At 50.0% G+C, this 15,566-nt stretch overlaps 1 protein-coding gene across 2 annotated transcripts in view; it reads left to right on the top strand.

Annotated features, from left to right (window-relative positions):
- Positions 1-15,566, top strand: part of arhgef10la (Rho guanine nucleotide exchange factor (GEF) 10-like a) — a gene marked incomplete at its 3' end in the record, with an annotated part of 127,037 nt that overhangs the window by 12,773 nt on the left and 98,698 nt on the right. Inside the window, exons 4-9 of one of the 2 annotated variants that reach the window (XM_079748439.1) lie at positions 5,589-5,794; positions 7,863-7,937; positions 8,179-8,306; positions 11,455-11,544; positions 13,184-13,292; positions 14,464-14,567. In XM_079748439.1, coding sequence (XP_079604565.1) covers positions 5,589-5,794; positions 7,863-7,937; positions 8,179-8,306; positions 11,455-11,544; positions 13,184-13,292; positions 14,464-14,567 — 712 coding nt within the window. The remainder of the gene's footprint in view (positions 1-5,588; positions 5,795-7,862; positions 7,938-8,178; positions 8,307-11,454; positions 11,545-13,183; positions 13,293-14,463; positions 14,568-15,566) is intronic. The other variant, XM_079748440.1, reaches the window with a different exon arrangement.

The raw sequence follows: 15,566 nt of genomic DNA on the forward strand, positions 1-15,566 counted from the left end.
GGAGAAGAAGCGGGTTGTGAGAGGTGGAGAGAGGGGGATTGGTAGATAGATAGTGAGATGCAGAGAGATGTAAGAGGTAGAGAGTGTACAGAGGGGGAGAAAGGGAGAGGGAGAGAGAAGACGGGGATAAATAGTTGTAGATGAAGAGGAAGAGGACCGTGATTGCATGAGGTTTGTGGCTTGAGGCTGTGTGTGGGCTCAGATGATGTCATCAGCACTGAGTGATGAGTCGTCTCCTCTCCCTCTATCACACCGTATGGTGAGTCCTCCTCTCCTCTCCTCTCCTCTCCTCCTCTCCTCTCCTCTCCTCTCCTCTCCCTGTATCAGACCCATGAGGAGAAGGAGACCTCATGGTGAGTCCTCTCCTCTCCTCTCCTCTCCTCCTCTCCTCTCCTCCTCTCCTCTCCTCTCCTCTCCTCCTCTCCTCTCCTCTCCTCTCCTCCTCTCCTCTCCTCTCCTCTCCTCTCCCTCTATCACACCGCATGGTGAGTCCTCCTCTCCTCTCCTCTCCTCTGCTCTCCTCCCTCTCCTCTCCTCTCCTCTCCTCTCCTCTCCTCTCCTCTTCTCCTCTCCTCTCCTCTCCTCTACTCTCATCTCCTCTCCTCTTGTCCCCTCTCCTGTCCCTGTAGCAGACCTCTGAGGAGAAGTACCCCCCCTTCCTGAGCACTGATGTGATTCCACACATAGATATTTATGAATAAATAAATACATATATTCCTTTGGGTGGAGGATTTTATCCAAAGCATGGTACTGTACTGAGTGGATACACTCAGGGGGAGCCCAGGGGGATTGGAACCTCCTACTTTGTGTTGAAGGTTGACAGTGATATTTGTGTTTGAGTCTCCCCATATGTTTTCAATTAGGTGTTTTCACGTGCAGTGCACGTGTTCGCCACATGGGGCACCGCTTCACTTGACCCATGATGACAGCAATTAGTAATGTTCCAGAGAATTTGGTCTCATGTATCTATAAAACACACATTTCTCTGAGCAAATGTAAATATGTATATATATGTGTATATATATATGTGTATCTATCTATCTATCTATCTATCTATCTATCTATCTATCTATCTATCTATCTATCTATATATATATATATATATATATATACACACGTACGTATGTACGTACGTACGTACGTACCAAGCCCCCACCCCAGCGAGTTCTACCAGCATCCAATGTGGAAGTGACAAACATTGCAGTAGCACCGGGTGGCCACTACGAGGCGGTACCAAAAGGGAGCAATTCTTCGTTGACTCACATGTTAAACAGGCCGTATTCACCGTCTTATTAAACCTATTTACAGCCTGGTCCAAAAAAACATTCTAGTCAGTATGTTTAGTTCATATCTCCATGACAACACTGAGGGGGCTGAATCTTTTTTTAGCAGGCTACTTTTTATTTTATTGGAGGTTAAAATCTATGAATAATTAGGGGCGCGGCCTCTTGAGTGACAGCTAGCCGCTGACCCTCACCTAGACTCGGAGGCTAGTTTCAGGATTAGCATGCTATCTCCGTCATCTTGACCTCGACTGCGTTCATTCCTATTGTTCAACTAATGAGCTTCGAGCTAATTCGGTGTACGTCCCCTAGATGGGCGTATCTCCCTCCCCCCGACGTCACATCAATGCCCTTTTTTGGTTAGAGTAAATGAGGCGGAGTCAAACTATGACAAGATGGCGACGCTCGTAAGCCAAGAGAGTCTGATGCAGTTGGAATAACTGAGGTCTGCCCGGATGCTACATCCATTTTATATACTATCTATGGTACGTACGTACGTACGTACATACATATATATACTCCCCGGAAGTAGGTTAACACAATTATTTGAAGCTCATTCTTAACATACATGAATATATATTATTATTTTTTTGTTCATGAATAAATCTACTAACAACCTTTAAGTTACAACATTGTTATCATTTTATATTATTGTGTTCATAAATTATATTTGCTATTAACCCTTTCTGCCATTGGTATTCTTCCTGAGTGATAGTGGTAGTGTTGGGACACTGGTTCATAATGATTATAGAATGTGTCACATTAAAATTCTTTGACTGGATGGGAACTAGCTGGAATGGCTCTCTATAAAATGTCTGTTGCTCTTCTTGCAAAGGGAAGTTTGAGCAAGGTACCAACTGCGCTGTTTGTGGTTCCTCTTACCTGGCCCATGTTTTGAATGCACGCACATCACATTTTAATCTTGTATTGAATTGCATTTGGATTCAGTTGACAGCAACACGCTCCTTCAAAATAAAGTCAATATTCTGTGCCATAACCAAGACCAAATCATATATTTACGACTCCTTTGATAATGTTTTCCCTTTGGGGAGGAATAAAGTATTTTATCTTATCTCATACCCAGTCCACACCAGACGGGGACAGTTCGCCACATACTAAACAGAGAAATTCTCTTAAAAATAAAAGTCCTTCCCCCTTATTAAGCTTTCATGAAACTTTCGCGACACCAACTGAATCTCAAAAACTTGAGTTTGACCTAGATGTGTAGGCTCGCTGCCCGCCTGCCTGTCTCTCTGCTGCCGTGTTTACCTGGGCCTCCGATAACTGAGGTAACTTCAGCAACACGTTGTTCATGTATAACCCGCAGCGTTTCCATGGCAACAAGGAGACCGTTAAGAAGTGAGTGGTTTGGATCAGGTTTTTTGATTTGGTGGGATGGGTTTAAAACTGGGCTGAAAAACTGATATTTACCTTTCATCCTTGGAAACATTTATAACTAAAACCACTTATGTGGTGGGGACCCCTAGTTCGTTTGTTGTTTTGCATTCCAATGTCTCTTCCTTCTGGAGGAATCCTCCCTAGGATTTGGGGACGTCTTTCCTCACCGTTTAGAGGACTTAAAGGGGTTGGGTTGTGTCGTTAAACGTGGGCCTGTGAACCCCTTTGAGACTGTCACTGCGACCAAGGGCTTGACCAACAGGATTGGAATGACATTGACCTTGCAGCTATGAATAGCCTCTTGGTAACACGGCCCCTGCAATGACCCCTGCTGTCACAGAGCTCGGATGGACACCCAGCCCTCCCACGTGAAGGCCAATCCCAACTTGTTGAACTTGGAGAAGGAGTCATCAGCCCAGGAGCAGGAATGTGTGTGTGCGGCGCTGTCTTTAATTAGTGTTGATGGGCCTCCCCTTCACTGAATCCTCTGACTCAGTGTTTGGGGATATGGGGGGGGGTGTCTGCCGCTGGGGGCTCTGTACAGCCTTCTAAGGAGCTGTGCTTCTTGGCAGTCGGTTCCTGTCCCTGTGATAGGGAGATGGGCCAGCAGCCTGCCCCAACTTTGAATAATGTGTGATTATTTTTATGCTGGAAAACTAAGATAAATAGAAATGATGTTGGTCATTATAGTGAACATTAAGCCTCCAGGGGAGTGGAGCTGCTTCCAGGTAAAGGTTATGGTTGTTGGGAAACTGGTTGTAACTTTTATTGCAACTGCAGAAAATGATGAAAATTATTTTATTATGTTATTGTGTTGTTTAGTTTTTATGGGGGTTCAAACCTGACATACATTTCCCAGTAGTAAAAGACAAAGGCAAAGGGAGGCATCTTTTTGTGGACCGATAAATCACAATTTTAGAGGATGTTGATTTTTGTTGCTTTACTTAAAACTTAAGTAGAGACGGGTCCTTATTCAATAAATCAATATCCCCTTCAATTAGCAAGCAGGACAGTCTCGTAATGATGAGGTGTAACACCCTGCTCAGTGTTTGGCTGTGGGCGGCCTTCACGAAGATAACCTGAATCCTCCCTGATGACAGTCAAAAGACTAGTAGGGGACCTCGAGAACAGTACTAGTTAAAGGACTAGTAGGGGACCTGGAGAACGGTACTAATTAAAGGACTAGTAGGGGACCTGGAGAACGGTACTAGTTAAAGGACTAGTAGAGGAGCTGGAGAACACTACTAGTTAAAGGACTAGTAGGGGACCTGGAGAACGGTACTAGTTAAAGGACTAGTAGGGGACCTGGAGAACGGTACTAGTTAAAGTATTAGTAGAGGACCTGGTGAACACTACTAGTTAAAGGAGTAGTAGAGGACCTGGAGAACACTACTAGTTAAAGGACTTGTTGGGGACCTGGAGAACGGTACTAGTTAAAGGACTAGTAGGGGACCTGGAGAACGCTACTAGTTAAAGGACTAGTAGGGGACCTGGAGAACGCTACTAGTTAAAGGACTAGTAGGGGACCTGGAGAACACTACTAGTTAAAGGACTAGTAGGGGACCTGGAGAACGCTACTAGTTAAAGGACTAGTAGGGGACCTGGAGAACGCTACTAGTTAAAGGACTAGTAGAGGACCTGGAGAACACTACTAGTTAAAGTATTAGTAGAGGACCTGGAGAACGCTACTAGTTAAAGGACTAGTAGAGGACCTGGAGAACACTGCTAGTTAAAGTATTAGTAGAGGACCTGGAGAACACTACTAGTTAAAGGACTAGTAGGGGACCTGGAGAACACTACTAGTTAAAGTATTAGTAGAGGACCTGGAGAACGGTACTAGTTAAAGGACTAGTAGAGGACCTGGAGAACACTACTAGTCAAAGGACTAGTAGGGGACCTGGAGAACACTACTAGTTAAAGGACTAGTAGGGGACCTGGAGAACACTACTAGTTAAAGGACTAGCGGGGGGGGGGGCAGAGACCAGCGGGTGGGAAGAGACCAGCGTAGTGGGAGGGGCGACCAGGACCGTGACCTCGTGGAGGTCATCCCTGATTGGTCCACCTGGTTGAAACCTTTCGCCAGCCGACCACAGAGTCACGAGGCACCAGTAGAACGTAGTTATTTATTTTGCAGAACATTGGATTAACAGATAGCTGCTAGAGTAGTTTGAAGCAATAGAGTTCCAAAGTGAAAACATCACGTTGTCCTGGCAACCGGATTTTCAGTTCTGAACAACCGAACGAGAGGTGGCGTCCTCCATTGCTGCCTTTGTTGTTTCTTTCAAAATGATAATAAATCAATTTCAAGAGGTGAAAATCACTACCAATCGAAACATGTCGAGGCATTCATGTATTCCCCTGGGGTATTAAAAGGAAAAGTTATCCGACGTTACTTTAGTTTTATTTTTTTATATGAAGACAATCTATTCTCAATATTGCTAACATCATTGGTAAAGCAAACTCGCAAATCAATTCGCAAAAACAAATCGTTCATTTTCTATAAAACCTTTGTGTGCCATAGGATTTCCCCTTGCTAGTTTGGTTTGTGTAGAACCGAATATCGGTTGCTATGGAAGCGTGACGTCACACTTTAGTACTCTAATACTTCAAACACCGCAGGCTGCTCCATACCCAGTACGGTCGGTCCGATAAAAGTCCCTGTCCAAACCAAGTATTAAAGGGGTATCAATAGTGGCGGCGCCAGGCCCGATAGGGTCCTTCCTCACACAGTCTGGACCCGGTCGCCCCCCAGAGCAGCAGGATGTTCTCTACAGACCCCCTCAGGGGCCCCTCCGGCTGTCCAGACTCCCTTTACCCTCCCAGGAACCCGGCTGATAATGAGGCATGCTGCTCTCTCCTCTCTCCCCCTGTTCCCTCGCCCTCCCCTCATCCCCCTCTGTCTCCCAGGGCCTCCACCCCCCCCATCACCGCGCCCTCCACCTCCTCCGCGGCAGCGGACCAACCGAGTGCCGCGACTCCTCCTCCTCTCCCTCCTCCCGCCGAGGGAGAGGAGTCCTGTACCTCCCCCGGGGAGGGGGGCCTGGCCCCGGAGGATCCCTGCCAAGGAGACGCAGAGGTCAAGGACGACCGCAGGCTGAGGGACGACTCTGAAGGTAGGGCGACCAGATGAACCCCAGGTGTTGCCTGATACCTGTGGATCAGGGGCTCAACCTGCAGCTTCACCCAGGGAGAGGGGAGGGCGGAGAGGGGAGAGAGTGGCAGGGAGGGGGAGAGCTGGGTTCAACTTTTCGATTAGTTCACGTTTCATCATTATCATATGACCCAGAAGAAGAAATTATATTGTGAGTTTTAGAGCTCAGAGGTTTTGAAAGTGTGTGTGTGTGTGTGTGTGTGTGTGTGTGTGTGTGTGTGTGTGTGTGTGTGTGTGTGGACACTGTTGTTGCTGACCTTGATTTAAGGATGCATGATGATCGTATTAGCCCTGTTTGATGCACCGGGCTTTCAAGGATTTCGATACACAAGTATAGTTAGATGGACGACATGAATACATTCATCAGCAACACACACACATACACACACCTGTACACGCACAAACGCATTCACACAGGTATGGGCGCATGTGCCTCGATGATTTGATTTTCTCACGGACATGACATGAATCCAATTAAATCCGGATGAGGATCAATAGAGGAATATTTCCATGAGGGAAAATTGCTTTGAGATTGGAGCCGGCAGTGTGGCAGGGATCTTACGTCGGCTTCATGCAGGTCTTCAGTTGGCCTCGTTCACATCGTCATGCTTTTCATGTTCCGTCCTTGTAGTCTGATCACAGTACCCTAGATTGTATTTGTCTATTCAGAATACATTTTTATAGCTGTGTGTGTCGGTCAATGTATTGTGAAGTCCAGGATTTTGATTGTGCGACTGTAGTCGCGCACATTCTTGTAGTCCGGTTGCAGTTGTGCAACTCTGATTTACATTAAGTTTAGTCAGATTCACACTTGTAGTGAGATCAATTGTAGATTGCAGTATTAGTATTTGGTCATGATTTGAATCTGATTGAAATTAAAAAATGGACAGCCATCTTTCGGTCAACAAAGTATACTTGTACGGGCTTTCGGACCAGGACTACGACTGACCAGAAAGTGAGTCCAAAGAGCGGTACTAGCATGGCACCGTGGGTCAGACCAGAACCAGGGTCGCTACAAGACCCAATACCTATGTGTTCACTTCAATAGTAAAGTCGGGTGCACGTGTATAGCAGCAGTATAGCAGGACAAAGTACAGATCCCCAGTAATACTGCCTCATACTCCTAAGGTTCGAGTCGATTGCCCTCTCCCAGTTTTACCTTGGAGTCTATCCATTTCTTTATCTATTTATTTCCATTTTTCTAAACCACCCTTTTGAAGTGTGCTTCGGTGAGACACTTTGGGCTCGATATAAAAGGACATTTTTATGCCACTAATGTTTTCATTTACAAAGGAAGCCTTCGCTTTCTGAATCTTTTATTTTGAAAGGGACAGGAAGTCTTTGACGCTTCTAAACAAAGAGTCCAAGGTTATTTAGAGGTTTTGAATGAACACCGTTGACTAATCCATCTCTGGCCGGCTTAATTTTAAAGAAACAAACCTCTGTTGTCGCTGGGCTGTGTCTGTGTGTGTCTTTGTCTTTGTGTGTCTGTGTGTGTCTGTGTATCGCCATGTATTTCTTTGTGCGTGGGTGGGGCGGATTAGAATGCGGTGTTTCCGAACAAATCCCAGTTAAAGGTCAGATCGATAAAGCCCGCAGAGCTGAATTAGGCTGAAACGCCCCCGATACCGTTAAGGACGGACCGTGTCGGAGCACGGCGTGTGTGTTTGCACACCTTATGATAAATTCATACTTTGGAATTTGTATTTTGGTGTGTGTGTATGTATGTGTGTGTGCCATGATAAATCCATATGATTAATGCAGCAGGACAGTATGTATATACCTGATGTATTTGTATTGTGTGAGCGGGTGCATGTGGTATGATCCGGCAGCAGATGGATCATGTACAGTTTATGGGGGGGATTCTATGATTTGTTAAGAGTGTGTTATTTTGTGTCGACCTTGTGTGTGTTGGTCTGTTTGTATAGTGTATTCACAGATTTATATACTTCCTCAAAAAAGCAACGAAGATTGATACTGTTTACTTAATGTGTGTGTGTGTGTGTGTGTGTGTGTGTGTGTGTGTGCAGTGCCCCACAGTGACAGTCTTGAGGTGATCTATGATGACGTCCCAACTGAATACCACCAACTATCACCTGATGAAGGTCAGTTCCAAGGCAGAGTGTGTGTGTATGGCTTTAGTTTACTCAGTGTGCATATAATAAACGTTTTTCGACCTATATATTTTTCATTCAATAAGATAATTATCGTAATATGAAAGCTAATCCTCTCAAATGTTTATGTGTGTGTGTACTGTGCTGGGTCATGTATATTATGCGTCTTAAAATATAAAAATATGTTTCTCTCAAAGATAATTGTGTGTGTGTGTGTGTGCGTGTGTCTCAGAGGATGTGATCTATGAAGACGTGCAGAGAGGGGGTCCGGTCACTACTGATAACGGCTGGAGCTCCAGTGAGTTCGAGGACTACGATGACCAGTCTGACAATGAAGCCAAAGTCCCCACACGCACCAAGGTACTGTGTGTGTGTGTGTGTGTGTGTGTGTGTGTGTGTGTGTGTGTGTGTGTGTGTGTGTGTGTGTGTGTGTGTGTGTGTGTGTGTGTGTGTGTGTGTGTGTGTGTCTGTGTGCGTGTATTTATTCGCCTCATTTGTCTGTTTGAGTTTATTTTCCATGTTTAAATTCCGTCCGCTTTTATGTGTGTCAGGGAATTGAATCCAGACTGTGTTTGTGTGTGTGCGCGTGTTTGTGCATGTGTGTCGGTGGGGTTATGTGTGCTTTTGTGCTCGACTTCAGTCAAATTCAATCATAAGTTATTTGCAAAGTAAAATGACTTGGATGCATCCCAGCCACGGAGCTGTTCCTGCCCTGCCTTGTCGAACAAAGGCGCTGCAGACTTTCCAATGAGAATATTTCATCTCCTCCTCCTTTCCTCTGCAAATGAATTTTTATTGATGTTTAGATTTGGAAAACATAAAAAGGAACTCATGAAAAAAATATTTATTGGGCTTGTCTAGATTTTACCCCGTACATTCTGAAATGAGCGCAAACAAGTCAACAAAGCAGAACAACACGAGTGTTCAGTTCTCAGCCAGCATTTGTTTCTGCGCTCAGCCCCGCACCTGCAGTGCCTAAACCGTCCACTTGGTGGCACTGTGTTCCCATTGACCCGGTGCCGCGCTGGCTGTTCCGCGCCAGCAGTTTAGCAGTCTAGTCTGCTCCTCGTGGCTCTATTGGGGCGTATGAGGTGTACACTCTGCACGCTGTATGCTGCGCCACACAGGTACAAGGACATTTGAAACCACGGTAATAATGACGGTGATAATGATGTATTGTGCTGAGTTGCGGGATTACTTATGCATAGATTCACCACTCCTCCCCTTCTTACATATTTGTCCACGGTGATTGTGTGTGAGCAGGGCCTATGGATAAAGCGGGCATTGTAAACTTACACAATCTCTTTGATTGTAAATAGCAAAGAGGCTGCTTGGAAGAGCAATCCGACGCACTGTAATATATGAAAATCCCCTCGGTGTTCATGCATGCCTGTACATGAATCCCATTCATGTCCTACCTTGTCACAGAACAAAAGGGGAATTAATCTACGGCACGCAAACAACGGGCCTTCATATTCTGACATTGATGGCATGTTTATTTGAATTAATCAGGGTTTGGTTAATTAACTGCATTAATGGAGCTGGGGGAGTCGCTGGCGCCCGGTCTGTCTGACGAAGGAGTAGGGAGGTGGTGTGAGGGGTACTGAATAAGAGAGGAGGAGAGAGGAGGGGGTATATCACTGGAGGGGTTGTGTGAGGGCAGCTAAATGTTGGTGGAGGTTTAAGAGGACGGGGGTTTACCTGAGTGGATGTGAGGGACGTCCGGTGACGGAGTGGAGGTGAGGGGGTGGATGGGATTCTGTGGTGGATAATGTGAGTGGAGTGAGATGGAGCTGTGTGTGTGAGGGGGTGGAGGTGAGGGCAGTGGGGGTGTGTGTTTCAGTGGAGGTGTGTGTGTCAGTGGAGGTGTGTGTGTCAGTGGATGTCTTTGTGAGCAGGGGACAGGTCTTCCCTCCTGTTCTGTTTCTGTGTTTCCAGTTGATCTCCTCTTAGTCTGGGCCGTGGTGACGCCTTCTGACCGGGTGCAGTGGCTTCATCTCCCACCTCTCTCTCAGCTTGTCATTAATCCCTTGCCGTGCTTGTTTTGCTTCTGCCACCTCCCGACCATTTCTCCTTGTCTGTCTCCTCTCGTCTCCTCCCCCCTCAACCTACCGCTTTAACCGTTACTCACATTCATGTAAACACCTGCAACCCTCCCCTCCTCACCCTCTCCTCACTCCTTCACCCAACCCTCCCCTCCTCACCCTCTCCTCACTCCTTCACCCAACCCTCCCCTCCTCACCCTCTCCTCACCCCTTCACCCAACCCTCCCCTCCTCACCCTCTCGTCACCCCTTCACCCAACCCTCCCCTCCTCACCCTCTCCTCACCCCTTCACCCAACCCTCCCCTCCTCACCCTCTCCTCACCCCTTCACCCAACCCTCCCCTCCTCACCCTCTCCTCACCCCTTCACCCAACCCTCCCCTCCTCACCCTCTCCTCACCCCTTCACCCAACCCTCCCCTCCTCACCCTCTCGTCACCCCTTCACCCAACCCTCCCCTCCTCACCCTCTCCTCACTCCTTCACCCAACCCTCCCCTCCTCACCCTCTCGTCACCCCTTCACCCAACCCTCCCCTCCTCACCCTCTCCTCACTCCTTCACCCAACCCTCCCCTCCTCACCCTCTCCTCACCCCTTCACCCAACCCTCCCCTCCTCACCCTCTCCTCACTCATCACCCAACCCTCCCCTCCTCACCCTCTCCTCACCCCTTCACCCAACCCTCCCCTCCTCACCCTCTCCTCACTCCTTCACCCAACCCTCCCCTCCTCACCCTCTCGTCACCCCTTCACCCAACCCTCCCCTCCTCACCCTCTCCTCACTCCTTCACCCAACCCTCCCCTCCTCACCCTCTCCTCACCCCTTCACCCAACCCTCCCCTCCTCACCCTCTCCTCACTCATCACCCAACCCTCCCCTCCTCACCCTCTCCTCACCCCTTCACCCAACCCTCCCCTCCTCACCCTCTCGTCACCCCTTCACCCAACCCTCCCCTCCTCACCCTCTCCTCACCCCTTCACCCAACCCTCCCCTCCTCACCCTCTCCTCACCCCTTCACCCAACCCTCCCCTCCTCACCCTCTCGTCACCCCTTCACCCTACCCTCCCCTCCTCACCCTCTCCTCACTCCTTCACCCAACCCTCCCCTCCTCTCCTTTACCAACCCCCCCAACCCCTCACCCACCTCATCCCTTCACCATATGCTAACCCATTTACCCTCCCTACTCATCCCCTCCCTCTTCCCTCACCCAACCCTCTGCCTCACCCATTCCTGTACCCCTATTTCACCCCTTCAACCTCCACCCTTCAACATCCTCACCCATTCTCCCCCTTCATTCCGCCCCATCCCTTTGACCCTTCACTCCCCCGTCTGCCTCCCCCCTCTCCCCCTCCTCCTCCCCCTCCTCTCTCCGTCTCCCCCTCTCCTCCCCCCTCTCCCCCTCTCCTCCCCCTCTCCCCCTCCTCCTCCCCCTCCTCTCTCCGTCTCCCCCTCTCCTCCCCCCCCCCCAGCTGTCCCCTGAGGTGCGTGGGCTGAGAGAGCGCTGTGCCAGGACCAAACGTGAGCTAGCGTCGCGTCTCGGCGCCAACTATGACACCAAGGTATCGTCCGCCAGGCCAGCGGGGCCCGCCTCCCCCCACTGCAGAGCTTTATTATATATTTATTCATCTTCTTATTCTCCATGAAAAACGTACTAGTACAAGTAAAGAGCACACTCTGTGACGGGGGAAAGGAGGTCTCCAGACCCTCTGAGTGAACCGTCTGAGTGTGTGCTGTGAATGTGCACGGAGCATGATGTGTGCTGCTGGTTCAAAATGTACTGCATGTACTGCATGGTGTGACCGGCCAACTCCGCTTCCTCCATTCCTCTAACCTGCTCTGTGTGCTCTAGTAAGGATCCGGATGACTTGTGTTCTCGCTCTGTGTCTGTGTCTATCTCTGTGTCTCCATCTTTCTCTCTCTGTCTCTTCTCTGTCTGTGTCTCTGTCTCTCTCTCTCTCTCCCTCTCTCTCTCTGTCTCTGTCTCTGTCTCTGTCTCTCTCTCTCTGGCTCTGTCTCTGTCTCTGTCTCTCTTTCTCTCCTTCTCTCTCTCCTGCTCTCTCTCTGTCTCTGTCTCTCTCTCTCTTTCTCTCTCTCTGTCTGTCTCTCTCTCTCTCTCTGTCTCTATCTCTCTGTCTCTCTCTCTCTCTGTCTCTGTTTCTCTCTCTCTCTCGCTCTCCCGCTCTCTCTCTTTATCTCTCCCTCTCTCTCTGTCTCTCTCTCTCCCTCTCTCTCTGTCTCTCTCTCTCTCTCTCTCTGTCTGTCTGTCTCTCTCTCTCCCTCTCTCTCTCTCTGTCTCTCTCCCTCTCTCTCTCTCTCTCTCTCCCTCTCTGTCTCTGTCTCTCTGTCTCTCTGTCTCTATGTCTCTGTCTGTCTGTCTGTCTCTCTCTCTCGCTCTCTCTCTCTCTCTCTCTCTCTCTCTCTCTCTCTCTCTCTCTCTCTCTCTCTCACACCACCACTCTTAGGGCAGGCTTCAATAAGGACACATGCATTATTAAGTAATCTTCCATATTAACTAGCATAAACACCCATGTAAGTTTCCCCCTGATTATTGACCTAGTTTTCTGCCGCAGTGGCTTCATGGCGATAAATACTACCACCGTGTTGCGGGCATGTGGGGGGGGGGGCGGCTTCCAAGGGCCACTGGGGCGGCTTTCCAGAAACCCTACCCCCCCCCCCCCCCCATCAATGTAATGTGCGGCCCTCCCCGCTCCCCGGTGGGCTGAGGAGCGCTGCCGTCATAATCGAGGAACGCGGCTCCATAGACGCCCGGCGGAATAATCACAGACTCCAGTCCTCTACGGCGCGGGGCGGCGGCGGCCAAACACCGAGCTCGCTGCTAAACGAGGATGCTCGCATTAGTTCATCGATTGTTTCAGTGTACAACGAAAAGGGTTCGGTGAAGCCCCCCATGTGGTGCGTCACAGCGACCCCGCCGTGCGTCACGTCGACCGGGCGTTTCAGCGGAGCCCTCGGGTTAGTCCCGGGGCCTCAGTCTGCGAGGGCCCTCCATAATGCATGGCAGGAAGCGAGTGAGGAGGTCACATGCGGCCCACCTCGGGGTATGTGACACGCTCTGGAGGAGCCAGGGAGGATGAAGGATTGGAACTGTTGGCAGCCCCGGCGCGTCTCCCCCCTCGGCCCAGGGTAACGCTGGTTCTTCTGCCCTCTGTTGCTGCTGTTGTGGGCTTCAACGAGCAGGTTCAGCAGTTCATGAAGGCGGCCAAGAGTGGAACCAAGGATGGGCTGGAGAAGACCCGGATGGCCGTAATGAGGAAGGTGTCGTTCCTCCAGAAGAAGGATCACGCAGGTAGGATGTGTGCAGAATGTCTGATATATATATATATATATAGATATACAGGGTTTGTTTTCTGCTGTATTGACCTGACATCGACCTGGTTCACTTGGTGGCCAGAGTTTCACTTTGTTTCACTGAGACCTAGTGGAAGCTATGTTGGTTCTTAACGGCTTCTGAGACCCCTTTGTTTGAGTTCCATGAATTCGCTGGGAGGGGTTTCAGTGTGTTTGACGCTAGTTAAGCCAAACGAAGCAACAAGAGGGCCTCATTACCTTCTTCCCCTTTCTCTAAGCTCAGGATCGTAATGAAAGCATTGTGGGGAAGGCAGATCTCAACGATTATAGCTCTCAGCCTTTTCCCTTAGAAAGGCTGCCAGGATAAGTGGATCTGGTTCCTCGCAGATTAGAGACGGACACGGTGGTCAAGTGAAGATTTTGACGGTTGGAGAAAAGGCGCCTTTATTTATTTATATTTTAAAGCTACGAAGCGGCTAGCTGGCGTCTTAGCGCGACAATGGCGAGAGCGAGATTAACCAGCCCTAATGGAGCGTCGAGAAGCTGCCTTATATAAACTACGCTTATCAGTTGCAAACAAATCTCCCGGCTATCGCGGCAGCGAGCTAAAGGGGCTGGTGTTCGCTGTTTTTAGAGTTTGTTCGGGGGGAAAATCAACACTGTATTCGCTTTTCTATTTGTTTCCCCTATTCTGCCTTTTTCATTCCACCACCGAACGTGTGTGAAGGTTCCAAGGGCTTTAATTGGAACAGGCTTGTTGTATCGGGCCTTTTGTGGTGGAGGAGGAGGGAATCGGGGAAGCTCTTTCTTCTGAATGTGTCTTTGTACTCTCGGAGATGCGAGGTGTGTTCAGACGCTGACGCGGCGCCTCCTTCAACGTGGATTGTTTTGAAAGGCTCCTCTCTCCGTCCCTCTCATCTCCTCTCCTCTCTCATCTCCTTGTCTTGCTCCTCTCCTGAGCCTCGTCATATCTTAAAGGTAATAATAAGTGCAGCTGTGGGTCTGCCACGGTGCGGTGGAATGTCTGAAGGTTGCCTTGCTCTCTCTCTCTCGCTCTCTCTCTCTCTCTCTCTCTCTCTCTCTCTCTCTCCCCCCCTCTCTCTCTCTCTCTGTGACCCTATGTCTCTCCACCGCTGCCCCCTCTCATCCTGCCCCCCCGCTGTGTGCAGAGGACCCGGAGGACGATGCAGGGTACCTGGAGGTGGCCGTGTCGGAGGTCAGGCACCCCCCACCCATACTCAGCCCCATGCCGGACGGACTGTCCAGCCAGCAGGTACCCCCCCCCCCCACCCTGATGGCTCCCATCAGATCCCCCCCATAGACCTCTAGCACCCTGATGACTCCCATCAGATCCCCCCCCCCCATAGACCTCTAGCACCCTGATGACTCCCATCAGATCCCCCCCCCCCCCCATAGACCTCTAGCACCCTGATGACTCCCATCAGATCCCCCCCCATAGACCTCTAGCACCCTGATGACTCCCATCAGATCCCCCCCCCCCATAGACCTCTAGCACCCTGATGACTCCCATCAGATCCCCCCCATAGACCTCTAGCACCCTGATGACTCCCATCAGATCCCCCCCCATAGACCTCTAGCACCCTGATGACTCCCATCAGATCCCCCCCATAGACCTCTAGCACCCTGATGACTCCCATCAGATCCCCCCCCATAGACCTCTAGCACCCTGATGACTCCCATCAGATCCCCCCCCCCCATAGACCTCTAGCACCCTGATGACTCCCATCAGATCCCCCCCCATAGACCTCTAGCACCCTGATGACTCCCATCAGATCCCCCCCATAGACCTCTAGCACCCTGATGACTCCCATCAGATCCCCCCCCATAGACCTCTAGCACCCTGATGACTCCCATCAGATCCCCCCCCCCCATAGACCTCTAGCACCCTGATGACTCCCATCAGATCCCCCCCATAGACCTCTAGCACCCTGATGACTCCCATCAGATCCCCCCCCATAGACCTCTAGCACCCTGATGACTCCCATCAGATCCCCCCCCCCCATAGACCTCTAGCACCCTGATGACTCCCATCAGATCCCCCCCCATAGACCTCTAGCACCCTGATGACTCCCATCAGATCCCCCCCATAGACCTCTAGCACCCTGATGACTCCCATCAGATCCCCCCCCATAGACCTCTAGCACCCTGATGACTCCCATCAGATCCCCCCCCCCCATAGACCTCTAGCACCCTGATGACTCCCATCAGATCCCCCCCCCCCATAGACCTCTAGCACCCTGATGACTCCCAT

The sequence above is a fragment of the Pollachius pollachius genome (assembly GCF_949987615.1).
Source record: "Pollachius pollachius genome assembly, chromosome: 12".
Taxonomy (NCBI): Eukaryota; Metazoa; Chordata; class Actinopteri; order Gadiformes; family Gadidae; genus Pollachius; species Pollachius pollachius.